This window comes from Mucor mucedo (assembly GCF_025094135.1).
Source record: "Mucor mucedo strain NRRL 3635 chromosome Unknown EV154scaffold_55, whole genome shotgun sequence".
In the NCBI taxonomy this organism is placed as follows: domain Eukaryota; kingdom Fungi; phylum Mucoromycota; class Mucoromycetes; order Mucorales; family Mucoraceae; genus Mucor; species Mucor mucedo.
Window position 1 is genome coordinate 69,272 of NW_026252339.1, and position 15,510 is coordinate 84,781.

Genomic DNA, 15,510 nt, shown 5'->3' on the forward strand with positions numbered 1-15,510 from the left:
GTTGTAAAGGCTGAAAATCTTTTTATAATCACTCAGTAGTATGTGTGGTGTTCTGACAAGACTGTGTCTACCAGTAGAGGAACACGCTAGAGTTTTTTATTGGCTTTTGGTTTTCTTAATTTCTACGTCTCTTAAAGATTTCAAGGCTAGTGTATGAAAATATTAATGTTTATTTTATAAACTTTGGGCGTACTAGTAGGCCAACTATAAGAAGATTGTAATAACGACGGCTCTGGAATAAGTCTATTCTTTCTCTGTGGCTATCTTTGAGATGAAGATGAACGTGTCTTCGAGTGTTCCAAATACGCAAAATAATATTCTGTTCGTGATGAACAACGCGAGAAAGTAACCTGAAATGACGGGCTTAATGAATTATATTCGCTGACCATAGAGAAAAATGTTTATTGTCTGGCATAATTAATATGTGCGTAACGAGGTTAAAACAACGGTCTTTCCAGACGATGTCGCTTCTGAAGATATTGGCATCTGATATGCTTTCCTTAATATTCCAGAGTTTTTAATAACATTTACGACTTGAATAAATCATACAGGTTCAAGAAACGTGCTGGTAGTAAAGATTCCGTGGTCCAATAAGCAGTAAAGGACGTTCCTACAAAAAATGAAAGTACCTGGCTGATGAAAGATATTCCACTTGCGCTATTATTGCAACAGCTTTGCCATTTCCACTTTCAAATAACACTAACTTAATTAGTACGTAAATATGTAAATACCATGTGATAGATTTCGTTAACTACAAAAATGGCGTTATGATAAAATATAAAAGCCATTGGGGAAAATGTTCTAACTTTCCTTTGGAGTCATGGAAGCTTAGCTGAAAATCATTGCTATTCCATTTACAGATCTGCATACATATGCAAGTAGGATTGGGCAGCTCATGTGACCAATCAAACATATTCTATGGTGAGACGGTGTTGTGAAATAGAAAAGGGAAAGGCCAAGTACTTTTACGACTAAGTCGTCTCTAATTTTATTTAAAAAGAAGATAGAGATAATTCTACAAAATTATCAAGGGGTATTTATATATAATTTGAAAGGTATCAAGAGGAGGGTATTGACAGTGACCTGCACCGGTGATTCCATAACAAGCAAAACCTTGACAGTCATCACTTAATCGACTGTTCTACTAAATATGGGAAATGAAGGCAGAAGGAAGAAGGAAAGACCAAAGCGACGTAAACAGGTTTATGATTTACCAAACTTAGTTTACCGAGGTCAAGAAATAAATAAATATAACGAAGTAAATAAACAATTATACAAACAATAGCACTCATTTCCATATACGTATGGCTCAGGTCCTATGAGACACTTCGCTCGATACACGTTACACAGCATTGTTTTATTGATAGCGGCAAATTGTGGAACGACTAATTCCCACCAGTGTGATTATATGAAATCATGTCCTTATTGGATCATCTCCGATAGTTCTACTCTAGGTGTAATATTATGTTATCCTGAACAGATAGATCAAGATTTAAGACCATAGGGCGGCGCCATAGGACCAAATCATTTAGACATCTCACTCATATCATGGTATCGACACTGTAACTTGCCTCAAGTTCTTATCCCAAGTTATCCATTTAAAGCTGTCGTTTTTAAAAAAAACAAATTTATTTGTACTTTAGTATTGAAACTGAATCATAACAGAATCATTTACTTACCTATATAACTGGATCCCAATATATATATATATATTTGTCTTTATTTCTTAGCGAAAAAAACATTTTTTCTTACTGGGCAGTTTGAATTTTTGTTTCTTCTAGTTTTTGACAAAGTAAATACGTATATTTAAGGAAGAATTTGTGGCCTGAGTGATACACATTAGCGGATGTTAGAAAGGGTATATGCACTTATATCTAAATGATGTTAACAGTACCTTTAAGTTATAAATGTTTGTTTTACATGTAGTACCATTCGTCGTTACCTTTGCTAGGGGGATCACCTAATAATATTATTTGTTCAGCGTTAGTGTTGCTGTATGGTTAAGGGTTGTAAATAGTGTCTCCTCAAGACGTTTTATTGGAAACCACTTGATTTTGGTCTTTTTGTATTGAAAATCCGATGTCTTTTCTATATAAGTTTGACGAGGATAAGAAATTCTTTAAAGAAATAACATTCATATTATGCAAAAAAGTTGACAGTAACTTATCCGGGCTGACATCAATAAGAAACATAAAAAGTATACGTGAAATGCTCCGACTTATTACTAATAATGAGCCTAAAAAATGAACTTAAAAAGTCCAGATTGACATTTTTAACGAGCTTAAAATTGGGTGTACAAAGATCTAGACGACGTGTTTATCCGTGTAGTTAAAAGTGAAGCGAGGTAAATAAGAATTGCATACAAAAAAAAAAGTAGCTAAACGAAGTAAATACGCTTGCATTGAAAACAGGGCTAGTTCAAACCCCGTCCCACATTTCTTACATGCCCTATAGTTGTTATAAAAGATAAAGCGTATCATACCAGAGGTTCCGAGCTACATCTCAAAATACATACAAAGAATTAAGTTCTTCGATACTATTAATTGGCTCAAATCCGCTAAAGCTAAAAGACAGATACCAAAAAAAAAAAAAAAAAAAAAAAAAAAAAAAAAGATAAAAAAAAAAAAAAAAGGGAAATAGAGAAGAAAAAAAAAAAGGGAAATAGAGGAGAAAAAAAAATGGAAATAGAGAAGAGAAAAAAACTAATAAAAAAATAGAGAAAAAGATAGAAGACGAAAAGAAGAGAATGGAAAAAACAAGGGACTTTTTTTATTGAATGCTCTCTTAGTTATTTTATTTCTTTTACATTTGTATGTGTGGAATATTGACTCAATGTGTATTATAACGAAATCGTGCGCAGTTTTATTTCCACAGAAAGATCATTCCAAATATATATGTAGCCATAGTTTTTTTTATATTTTCCATTCAACTTTTCCTTCTATAATTTTGAAAATATGAGTCGAAATCAAATCAAAATAAAGGAAAAACATTTGCTTAAATATCCAAATCTAAAGTTAGGTACCCGATATAATGAGGGCTGTTTTAAAATAGTTTTGATTCAGCATCGTTCATCGAGCGTTAGAGAGTGCGGGGTGTCCGTAGGAAGTATATTTTCCTTGGAAAAACGTTATGGTTAGGGTCGGATCTAATCCATTTTTTCAGATATCACGTTTTGCTAGCGTTAGAAATCAGATTTTTTGTCACATATCCCGTATAATTACCGTCGGACCTCATCTTATTTTTAGAAAAACGGATGAGGTCCGACCCTATTAAAACAGCTAGAATGCAGTCACTGGCTGAGCGAAAATCCAGTCACAAAAATGTTATGGATTAAATTGCTACGGCCGGTGCGGGTTGTTTTACGTCGAATGGGGATGGGAAATTTGGGTGGAAGGGGGATCCCCACTACAGAATTATGCTGATCAAAAAACCCATAATGCAAACAAATTCTACTAATCAAGAAGAACATATTGGCAGTCTATGATTAACCAATCACGCAATGAATCTGTATTCCTGTATATACTTGAAAAACATCTTACATCTATAGTCAAAAATAATCTATTGATATGGAGTGCAATACGCATAGTTACCATCTATTGATCAATTTAGGTCCTAAATCATAGTCGATACATAGGAATTGTGAACCCCATCATGAAAGTGTATTCGCTAGTATTCCATGATTTTAAGCCATAACGCTTTGTATTATTGGTTTAGAAATTATTATTTTTGACCGCTTCCATAAGCACATTAAAAGCAATTTTTCAGGTTTTAAGGGTTTTGATAAGAATAACTGGAATATGTATAGCGTTTTTTTTCAAAAAACATTTATCCGAATTTTCAATATTAACTCTATCGACGATGTACACTTAACTTAATATCTGCTTCAAAGATCCTTGTTGTTTAGTAAGGATACGTATCGCGACTTTTTATGTTTTGGCCGCGATAATGATAATTAATGTACTTCAATATCACTTAAGAATATCAGTTTAATCCTCTGACGTTTATATTATCCATTTGTGGGTTTAAATTTGTGTTCAACATCACACGACTTCTGAAAACATGAGTGTAGAACTTCAAACCACATATTTTAATGATTGCAACTCGCATAAAAAACACCCTGAAGAACCCAAGCAGGAATATGCAACTGTCTTACCAGCATAATTATTGTATTTTTTGTGTTAGATATAGCTAAGCATGTAGAAATTCTAAAGTCTAATTAAACTTCCAATTTTATCATTGATATACTGTCATTGATGATCTACCTTTTAGGATTTTGCTACAGGTGCCTCAATATAATTGAAGGATCGCATTCAAGATTTATGTTATTTGATGTAGATTCTTACAAAGCTAATATAGTGACGATAACGTTAGGAAATATTTCCTTTGCTGTATGCCGGTTGCTTTATTTATCTTCGGAAACTTGTAAGAATAAAGATCCACATGGCTTCACTGTTTCAATAGACACATCCGGGCTGTCCATAGCATCAAATGAATATCAACCAATTTTCGCAGATAAGTATGAAGCGGCAGCGTACGTCATCACAATACAATAATTCCTCAAACATCACAGCCAAATATATATACCGAGACCATGCACAGTAGTAACATTCGTCGTCATTAAATTATAAACAACATCTTATCTAAAATCTTAATAAAATAAATAATGGAATCAGCAAACCACGAAATACCAACAGCAATTACCATTACTTTTTTCTGGCTGCTACTAGAATCTCCTCCACCAAATGTTTCCTGTAGAACACTCTCAAAAACCAGGATCCATTCTTTTCAGGCATGTTTCGGCTATTATCTTTAACACTGTCGGAAAATAAAAGTTGTTCCATATTATTACTTATTGCAGCAGGCTGCATGACACACATCCGAAATTTTACACAAATTAAATACGACAACTGAGCAGAAAATTCGATCAAACAGAGGATTAAGCATTACCTCTTCTTTTTCTTATTCTATAATAATTCCAGTTAGTTACAAGCATAACAGTGCAAAATTTCCTCTTCTTCAGTACATTACCCTACCACCAACTGTACCCAAATAAAAAAATACACGGAATCAGTATATAATTTTAATACTAAATTAGGTGTTACATCTTGTTTTTTCTTCGTAATGCTTTTGGCATTGTGTGTTTTCTATAGGTACGAAGTAATGAAGTGTATTCATCCTCGTTAACGAAATTCTGAAGCAAATTCAGTCGTACTAAAGTCTTAAATGTGACATTAGCAAACGGTTATAAATTATGAAACTAACCATTGCCCCTTCGGCCATTAGAAATATATATCTTGTTTACTTCCCAAACGAAAGCGCCAGCTTTTGATGATCCAATTTTACCGCACCAATTTGAAAAGACGTTCACCCACCTAATTAATATAAACATAACAAAAACAATATCATTTAGAAACATTAATTAAGCATATCTTGAAAAATAATACCAACAAAACGTAGACTTAATATCGCCAAGAGAAAAAACCGAATGAATCAAGAAACTATAAATATGATCCCCTTCAGCGCATAATAGACACGGCAACTGCAGAGCACACTCCATTCAGGAGGAAACAAGCTTCCACACATTTGCGGTTATTCATAAAGAGTGATAATCGCTCATGCTTGACTTGATGTCGACTTTAAGAAAGCGAAATAAATATAAAAACAGATATTTAATTTTTTCAATTCAAAAAGAGCTCCAACAGTGCAGTACAAACTTCAATCAAAAATAAAACAACTTCCAGACATATGAGGCGTGATTCCCAATGAGACATGATTTGAGGTCGACATTAAGAAAGTATATAAAAAAAAAAGGAAGTTCTTTTTTTTTCTCGAGCCCATAAGAAATACCAGCTGTGCAGTGCACCCTTCAATTCGTAACAACCGGGCTACCAGACATAACCCGTTTCTTTTAGTAAGTGATTCCAGCAGAGCCATTTCCTGATGTCGTCATGACGGAATTGAAGCGAAAATAATTTTTTTTAAGCGAACAACAGACAACGCAATGGTATCACACAATTTAATAGTAAAAAAAAAAGATCCTTCCACGTGCACGCTGTTATGTATAGAGAGTCATTCCTGAAATTCCTGGCCCCATGTCGCCATTGAGAAAGTGTAAACAATGAAAACAAAGATTATTTTTCTTGAGAGCATAAGAGCCAACGCCATTGCAGTACTTAATTGCATTGACAGTACGCAGATTTTCAGACATAAGTAGTTATGAATAAAGAGTGAGTCAAGCGAAATCTGGACTTAAGGTCGCCATAATAGAGCCAATTGAATTTTAAAATATGGAAGATCTTTTTCTTCTTGAGCGAAATAGTGAAACAGCCATTACAGTACTTACTCCAGTCATCAACAGGCGGCTGTCCAGACATTAGCCGTTATTTAAAGAGAGTAATTCCAAAAGAGCCATCGATTGACGTCGCCATTCAAAAAGCGAAGCTGATAAGAAACAAGGCCCTTTTGCTTCCTTAGTAATACCTGTCCTATCGGCCACAGAATCACATATTTAAAGAAGTCCCCCATTTTTGGCTTTAGAAACGGTAGTTTTACTATAGCATAATAAAGTATGATTTACTATAAGTATAAATCACAGTATGAATTAAAGCGTATTACCTGTCGTTTTAGATTAGTAACGTCTTACAGGCCTATAGTGGCATGTGTGAACAATTTCTTGGAGTTTTCCGCGGTTACGCACTTGACATTCATTAAATACCGGTTAACATAAGAGAGAGCGAATGATTGCTGTGGTTCTACATTTACAAAATTAAGTGCTTAAACTCTTGCATGCTGACAAATTTGATTTTTACCATCACGATGTGAGCTTCTGCAGGTATTTAGAATTTTTCTACTTCCAACATTCGAACTATGAAGAATTTGTAAGTCAAACGAGCACAACATCTAAAAATTATTACCTAACCAGTTATATGCCGTATTTATAAAGAAAACTGGCGATTATATTTTCTCCATCGAAACAAAGTCTCATGATGAACGGTTTTCCGGCTGAGACATGTCTTTGGTCAAAACCTTTTAGATAATGTATTTTCGTCAGGAATATTAAGTTGGCTAAGATCGCGCCTATAAGCTACAAAAAAATGAATTAGAAGTACATTTCAATATCCCACGTCTTTCGGAAATTACCAAATGGAACTAATTGATATTCCTGTATTCCTCAACAATGTACCGAGAACTGCTCCTGCACCAGCAATTGCAAATTCTTCCGCGCCAGCCCTCAATTATACTTGTCCAAGGAGAATGACTGTTTCTTTACGTCAAAGATTGTCAAAATTTGAATAAAATGCTGCTGTTGCTTCTATTGAACTGGGACCATCAGTTGATTCCGAGATGTCTGACATTTGTGACCTACAGAATTATAAAACTATCAAACTTAGTAAAAGTTTACAGCTATCGATCCGTGATAGTTACAAGGATTGCATGGGCTACCAAATATTGCCGTGTGGGTGTAAGACTACCGCATGTTATCGACGGCGAACCTCCTTTTCATGATTACCTTCTGGAGGAGGGGACACTATATGATCATGTTGTATCTGTCGTCCATAAAGACATTGCTTTTTCTGTTGTAAAAAAGCGATTTGTCAAAAGAAAGTGAAATATCACTACCAACACTTGGCGGATGAAGAGAAGAGGAATAAGAATTGTGATTTTGTAGGACTTCCTGCGTCTGTATTAGCGAAGAGAAACCAGTTTCGAGATCAAGAGGTCAGCAATGTAATTATGGCTATTTTTTCTCATCTTACTTACGCATCACCAAATAAAACCTGACAATTTGAAATCGAAAAACCTTTATCCTCCTTTAATTACACTTGGACCATGCGCGAAATAAACCAATGTTCTGTTATTGGTAGCGTTTCTGTCAAATAGTTGAAATGGGTTATATTAGTTATATCATTAAATGATTTTTGACTGTGCCACTACATACTCTTACAGGAGTTTACAAAAAAATGAGATTTAAAGTCACTGGGGGTAGAAATACCAACAGTATTATGTAAGGAACGGCTCTTCTATATTTCATGTGAAATACAAACACGATGTACTTTAATCCGACATCGTTGATTATCTTGTTCTTAAAGAGGATTATGGTCAGCTATTAGAAATTGTTTTATCAAAACTTTATGTTAAAAAGTAGTGATGATGATGATTGTGTTATTTCTTAAGATGTCTTGACTATAAAGTCTTTAGTTAGTGGACTCAAAATAATAGTAAAAACAATTTTTGTTTGTTTACCGGAGCCTATTCATCAAATCTAACTAAATTTCGAATAATTCTGCAGCGCTAGCAAGCTTTGGCAAAATTTTCAAGTTTACTCCATTAGCTTCTTTAAACAAGGGCTATCAAAGTTCATAGCTAAAGGTGGTAATGAGCAAGTTCTGTTGGACTTGAATCACTAAACGACAAGGTAGGTTTGAGCGTTCTCTTCAAAGCCAAACTAACAGTGTTATAATAAGATACGGCAAAATTTTATATGTGACTAACTGGTACATGGGTAGATTGCATTTGTTGTTTTGAATAGGCATTCGAAGAAATAAGACGTTTCTACGCAGCATTGGGAATCATAAAGAGACATTCGGCTGCTTGGTGTTGCTCTTGTATTCCAACTTTTGTACCCTACACAAATAATGAAGAAAAAAAATGGTATTAGTGACATTGCCGACATTGTCACAATTGTGCGATTGATGAAAATGGTGAAACGTTCATCTAATGTATAGAAGGTGACATACCAAGATTCTATTTCTTGTTTTGTTATTTCACAATGTAGAAGCTAGGATGAGGACTTGAAAAAAAAAGCAAAAAACGTTTCTAAACTTTGCTAATTAACAAAGCCCTCTTTCAAAATTTTAAACCACGCCAGCTTATTTCTCTCAGTTGGCGCTTATCAATCCACAGATCGTTATATACCCACATTATTTGATGACATGGCCGATGTTAGTGTTGGAGGCTCGGTTTACTTGCTTTTTAGTTTAAATAACTGATTTATAGTCGTATATAAATGCTTATCCTGTTAAGATAAGTGACAACAGTCAGATGATTTTTAGGTTTTACGGTGCTCCTTTTAAATTAATTATATCAGTACGTCCACGCTCTTCGGTGGATGCTTGACCGCCGCAGGTTAGTGGAAAGGGTAAAGATGGCTATATGTTTGACCTAAGGTTATATTTTACTCAAAATTAATAGACCGTTTACCTTCCGTGGTTAATTACTCATGTGGCATAAATAACGGACAGAAGAGGTATGCAATTTAAAATAAATCTATGCAATTCCAGTAGTATGTTATCTAAGCAACAAATGAACGCTAGAATACCGGAATATTCCATAATATACCGACATTATTCATTACATAGACGGAGACAGGTTGTTGAATACGAAGAGTACATACCTCGTCTCCATATAATAGGAAAATATGTGGTGTAATCGTAAAACATGTCATGTGGTGTAAACAATGTGGCATATTAGGTTTCTTTTTTTTAGGGAGCACATCTATAACGTTTTGTCTGGTATTGAATGTCTCCTACCCTATTACATATAGTTTTTTACACATTACCTGAGCTATATGCAGTCTATAGATATGTCTAATAGTTAGATTGTATATGTTTATTAATAGAAGTAAATCTTTATTATTGGTCTTTAAAATATATAACCGGGTCCTGATAATTCTCTCAAGTTATTCTAATCGTCTTAAAAGTACGTCTAAAAGACGCATATTGGGCAGATTACCATGAAAAAAACGATTGATTTAAAACCTCAAAAAGAGACGAAATTGGCTGCAATAGAATATGCACATACCCTGTATCCAGGAAAATAGAGATAGCTCGTTAGTATCAGAATGCAACCGTTTGTGTGACATTAAATAATGGGTACCCATTAATTCGAAGCATGCATCCATTGATCTTGAGTATCCATCCAATGCTTTTAAGCATACATCCATTGATTTTAACCATACATCCATTAATTTTAATTGTCCACGGATTGATATTGTCTTTCTGACCCTTACAATATCTCCCTTTTAAACAATTTACGTGAATCCAGAATCGTTTCACTCGTTGTGGTGATTGCTGTCTGAAAACATCAGCTGTTGTCCAACCATCATCAATCGTTCTCGTGGTTCAAATTTGTATCGATTCATCCACTCTTAAATGCAAATTTACGAGATGCGTTAATATAATATTGGATAACCCCGAGAACTGTAATTCCGTCCATGACCGAATATAATCCTCATAGTCCCGTCAAAGATACATTACCAAATAATTATTGTTTAGGATTCGGGTACAATTTGTTTAAGCTACAATTATGGAATCATTGTCTCGAAATTTACGTATCGTGTAGTGTTTCCTAAACGGTGGAGGTTAACAAATAAATAATAAAAAACCAGAAAAGGTTGCAATATTATTATACCTATTTGAGGTTACATGGGAAAGAGCAAGTGGAATTCAGGCGGGTCGAAAAGCGATAACAACCTCTTTGCCTACAAGGTAATTGGGGTAATGTAAAGTAAAGACAAAGTTATGTGAAATGCACGACATTCTGTGAGTTTTGGCTAAAAAGAAGACGCGAAGAGAAAATAGAAATCTGGACTACAATTAATTGAATTAGACTTGATTACGTGCAAATATAAAAGTCTTACGGAATGCTTTTGCCTAAGAACTTGACGACTTATTTTCAAAATAGCTGGTTCGGAATCTCACTCATTCGGAGGAAGGGATGAAAGATCATTAGAAGTGTGCATGGCTTGTATATGCGTGAGTATGTTTGCTAGCATTGTCGTTCGACACATTTAACCGAAGAATTGCCAATATTCTGAACATTAGACAAAAAAAAAAAAAGAAAAAAAAAGAAGGAAATTACGAAGAAGAGTTATAAAAAAAGACAACAAACAAAACAAAATCACTCTTTAAAAATGGAAGGTCACGCCAAAATTTTGGTTTAAAATTGATTATCATCCCTGGAGATAATACACTGGTATTTTATATAAAACATAGATTTTGAGCAATACTTTCATCGCTTCCTTTTGAAATCTTGAAGACCAATATATCCAACCCTTTTAATAGCTTTTTCTCTTATTTTTTTAAATGATTAAGATTTTTCGGAACTTCGATTTATGGCTCCAGAGTAGCAGGCATGCAAAATCGTCAGTATTTAAACTATCTGGATTATGGTAGTACTATCAGGATGGGACTTTTCATATATATACGGTGGGTATGGAAGGTATTGAAAAGTAACATTAATTAACATCTTATCATTTCCATTTACAGGTACAACGAAATCAAAATCAAATTAAAACCCGGACACAGAGTAACCCGCTCAACCATCGAAGGATGTAAAAACATTAATTCTGAAGCTCTTCTTATGGAAGCAGCACCAACCGAAGAGGATTTTCTTGAAAGGTGTATGTATGTTTAATCCAAAAAAATGCTATTCGATATGCATTAACATTTTCAAGACTATGGCCACATAAACAAAGGCTTTTTGTTTGGCTTGACACCCCAAACACCCAATAAGATTACTTTTTTCCTGGCTTTATTTACCCTTTTTTTGATTTTTGTTTTTTTTGCCTGACAATTTTTAGGTCATCCTCATAAATTACCTTACCGGTGTCAACAATCAAAAGCACACGGATTGGAAGGATGCAAGACTAACAACTAAAAGGTGATTCACCTTCGCATTGTCTTTGAAGATGCAAGTACTTTACAGCATATAATGTAGCTAATTAGAACAGTCATTTTAACAGTATTTTAAAAATTGTTCGAAGATGAAAATGCTTTTTGTATTTTTAGGAAGCTGTAGTTTCAAAAAAGGTACAATAACAGACATTGTTCCTGACTCTTTACACGACTACAGGAATATATTTTTCGCTAAACGTTTAAATGAATAGCCTATGATGATCGCTACCGTTCCAGAGTTAATTTTGTGGCCATATTTTCTGTATTTCTAGAAATTTAGCGTTTCTACATTGCATCTATATTATAATGAACCATTTTGACTCCGCTTTCCAAAAAAATAGTAAATAAATGCCATCTCCTCGATGAATTTAACATGTGCTACAAATCTGACTCTATTACATTGTTTATGAGAGAGTTCTCATGAACTAATACAGCCCGTTTCTTTTTCTTTTTGCACAGAATTTTTACAGATGGCAAAACAAAATTTGCCATTAACAGTGGTGAGACCCAAAAATGTCCGGGATGCGTTTTACAGTTCGAAAATTCGTAAAAACCCATCGGATTTATCCAGGTTAATCATCTTCCCACAATATATTATATTTCTCTGTCAAAAAATATGAAAACACCAGTGTAAAAATCCGACTTTTAAGCTCTGAAATTAATGTTTTAACGACAATTGTTGTTTATAAAATAGAAGCACAGTATATAAAATAAAGAGGATAAACAGATTAAACGGATAACTAGTGTAGATGGGAAGCTTTGTGTATGTAGGAAAAATGATATAGCAAGATTGAAACTTGAGAACACATTCAACTGAGGAGGAAGGTAATAATTGATGGTTAATAATCAGACCTGCCAATATTTGATTCACTTCAATCTTATTGCATCAAACGAAGTGAAGGGCTAGCGTATAATGTATTCTTACGTTGACCAGTGTTAATTATTTCAAATTTTAAATGCTACTTTATTTGAAAATCTGGTGCAATGAATTTGCTGCTGTAATGGTATCAACGACATAAGATGAACCGTCATTTGTCCAATAGTTATACCGGTTATGAAGATGAGCATTTAAATAATAACTGATGTTAATTGATAACAGCAAGGACAGTAAAAATATGCAGGAATTTTTTCCAACTATGACCAAAAATATTCATAAAAAGAGCACCTTCATAAGTGATTACCTTTTCGCTTTATTTTTAGATTTTGAATCCTCAGACAGCCCCAGGTAAATTTTTAAGATTTTTCAATCATGGATTTAGTTTTTTAAAAATAAGAATCCAAGTTTTTTTTCATATTATTATTCTTACCGTGTATCCTTGATTTCGTAAAGTATGTGAATGTATGTGTTACGACATTTGTATTTTTTAATGTTTAAACATACATTACTATGGTGTAATAAATGTAATTACTTAAGCCTAATAGTGAAATATCATGGAGTGACACAGCCGCGGACTCGGTAGCGGAAATCCGCAACATGTTGCGTAATTCCACAACATGTTGCGGAAAGACGCAACATGGTGAATAAAACACGCAACCATCGGCATGTAATTTTTTATTTAAATTTATTTTTATTTTTCATTCCTTTCCTCTTTTTAAATTTTTTTCTGTTACAAGCACTGCCATTAGATCAATTGTCGAAAAGAATTTAATTATAATAAAAGTTGTCTACGCCACATGACATATTTACAACCAAAATACCTACCGATAACGAGATCTAACTTTAAATTTTGCTTCTTTTAACTTCGGATTTCTTTTCATGGATTATCACTTAGTTTTGACAGATCAACCAGAATAGCCGTTTCAAGAAATTAAAAACAAGGTAACATCAAATACAAACAGTCCCTACTATACCGACGAAAACGAAAAAAAGTAACACCGCCCACCTATACACCTGTCATACTTGTAATCTATATAAAACATCCTTCTCAAAAGCGTAGTTTTTAACGAGATAGCAGTGTATTTGACCTTGTGTCTCACCGCCAGCAGATTTTATTGAGCTCCGTTGATGAAGCACTGCTATTTATTAAAGAATTATCATTACGGTATTCTGAAAAGCGGCGAAAAGATCTCAATATGACAGATCCTGAACTTCATGAAAAAATGGCAAAGCTGGAAAACTATCGATGCAAGCAATACATCTAAAACTAGGTCCACGAATTAGTCAAAGTGACCGAAAACTTTTTTTCTGTAGTACTTGCAACAGGCGTTTCTAAGCGCTGTAGTATCAACTAGAAAAGCAGCTAAAAATGTTTGCATTGGTAAGGATTGTGTAAGAAACTAAATTTGATCGCGATTTTGACATTTTTAAGAAGACTATACGACTTTCAGAAAGGCCAGCCAGCCTTAGGTAGACGGTAAAGCTCATTTAATTTAGTGTTTTCGTTACAACCCGCATGCCAGATTAATTGATGCACTCTAGGTAAGTACCAAAGTTTTGAAGACTTCATATTATCAAATTAGTGTTTCGGAAATTTAATTTTAACTAAATGCAATTAGAGTGTCAAAAAATAACTATTCGTCCGGTTGGAAGGAATCAAAAGGTTGAGAACATTGATCAAAGAGAGACATGAAAATGCCAGGAATTAGCCGGAAGTTACTAGATACAATGACAGGTCTCTGTATATTTAAAAGCTAAGGCTAGGTACAGCGTGGAGCTATATGGTACCCTAAGACGGACAAGAAAAGGTAGTAAAGCTAAAGGTTTATATAATAAAAATAATAACAAACGTATACAAGATATCATATAAAGGTCTGAACTTTTCTAAATAATCTAAGTTATTGATAATATAAGAAAGATAGTATTAGGTCTTTTTTTTTAAAGTGAAGGGTCTGGAGTTAAGTCCTTGTGGAAGGACAGAGGCGAGGTACTGTGGTGAAATTATGGGATGAGGGATATGGCGTATATTGGCTTGGTATTGACGCGTGGTCCCATCGTGGTAACTCGTGATCGGTCCCATGGGGGTGATGGTTTGGTCATATGAGCTGTCAAATATGATCTTCATATACATGCAGATCAATGAGGTGGGAGAATTATGCTTGTACTCAATAAGGTATTAACCACGTGGTTCATGAAGGAAAGGGTAGAAACGTGTGCAGAAAAGACATGTAACACCCCAAAAAATGTATTTGTATTGATGAGAGTGTTTTTGATAAAATACAAACCTACTTAAAGTCATATTACTTGGGAACACCAGCTATTGTTATTAGCCCGCCAGAACGAGCTACAAGCCATACCGTTCTAGGCCCAATGTCAGCCTGCGGAGTCATAAACATGAAATTTAGGTGCCTATGACTCGAAATATATTCAATGTTCTGGATGCAGAAATTAAAGGCAACCGTTGTTAAATCAATACGACTGGAGGAAATACTGCAGATAATTACAACAATCCCATTAAAACAACTATGAATAAAGTAGATAAGTACCCCAAATTTGAAAAGTTTTTGATAATCATGGATAATTGTGTCACGATCTTCTTATGTCTTATACCCCAAGTTTGGTTTATGCGTAACCAGCTTTCAAACTCAATATTTATCATTGATCCGTCAGTTCTTTAAAACCTTTGTCCTGATCCAAATAAGATATGACAAAATTTTGTGATTGCTTATTGTTTTATTTAATTTCTTGTTTTATTTCTCTACAATTATGGCTGATAAATTTCAATTCTATCAGTTTTCTTCATCAGATATATTTCACAACCATCTTCTATTTGCTTCACCTTTTCATTTCTTAAGTAAAGAATCTTTTTTTAAAAATTTAATAATATTCTTTCCGGACTGCCTCAATCCTCTTTGTTCTTTATAACTTTAATACATTTCTTGATAAAACACAGCCCTA

At 34.1% G+C, this 15,510-nt stretch overlaps 4 protein-coding genes across 4 annotated transcripts; 3 read left to right on the plus strand and 1 right to left on the minus strand.

The window, feature by feature from the left end:
* Positions 1-1,150: 1,150 nt before the first annotated feature.
* EV154DRAFT_482172 (uncharacterized protein) lies at positions 1,151-1,504 on the plus strand (the record flags this gene model as incomplete). Its single annotated transcript, XM_051598471.1, has 2 exons — positions 1,151-1,258; positions 1,286-1,504. 2 exons carry the CDS (start codon positions 1,151-1,153, stop codon positions 1,502-1,504), a joined length of 327 nt encoding a protein of 108 aa, XP_051456864.1.
* Positions 1,505-8,553: 7,049 nt separating this feature from the next.
* Positions 8,554-9,964, minus strand: EV154DRAFT_482174 (uncharacterized protein; the record flags this gene model as incomplete). Its single annotated transcript, XM_051598472.1, has 4 exons — positions 8,554-8,625; positions 9,395-9,526; positions 9,560-9,564; positions 9,802-9,964. The coding sequence occupies 4 exons, from the start codon at positions 9,962-9,964 to the stop codon at positions 8,554-8,556; spliced, it is 372 nt and encodes a 123-aa protein (XP_051456865.1).
* A 2,181-nt stretch (positions 9,965-12,145) lies between these two features.
* On the plus strand, positions 12,146-13,817 carry EV154DRAFT_482175 (uncharacterized protein; the record flags this gene model as incomplete). The annotated part of the gene is made up of 4 exons (XM_051598473.1): positions 12,146-12,246; positions 12,775-12,900; positions 13,098-13,192; positions 13,624-13,817. The coding sequence occupies 4 exons, from the start codon at positions 12,146-12,148 to the stop codon at positions 13,815-13,817; spliced, it is 516 nt and encodes a 171-aa protein (XP_051456866.1).
* A 973-nt stretch (positions 13,818-14,790) lies between these two features.
* EV154DRAFT_422028 (uncharacterized protein) lies at positions 14,791-14,967 on the plus strand (the record flags this gene model as incomplete). The annotated part of the gene is made up of 1 exon (XM_051596066.1): positions 14,791-14,967. A coding segment is annotated over one exon (177 nt), but the record flags the coding sequence as incomplete, so codon positions are not given.
* Between the last annotated feature and the right edge of the window lie 543 nt (positions 14,968-15,510).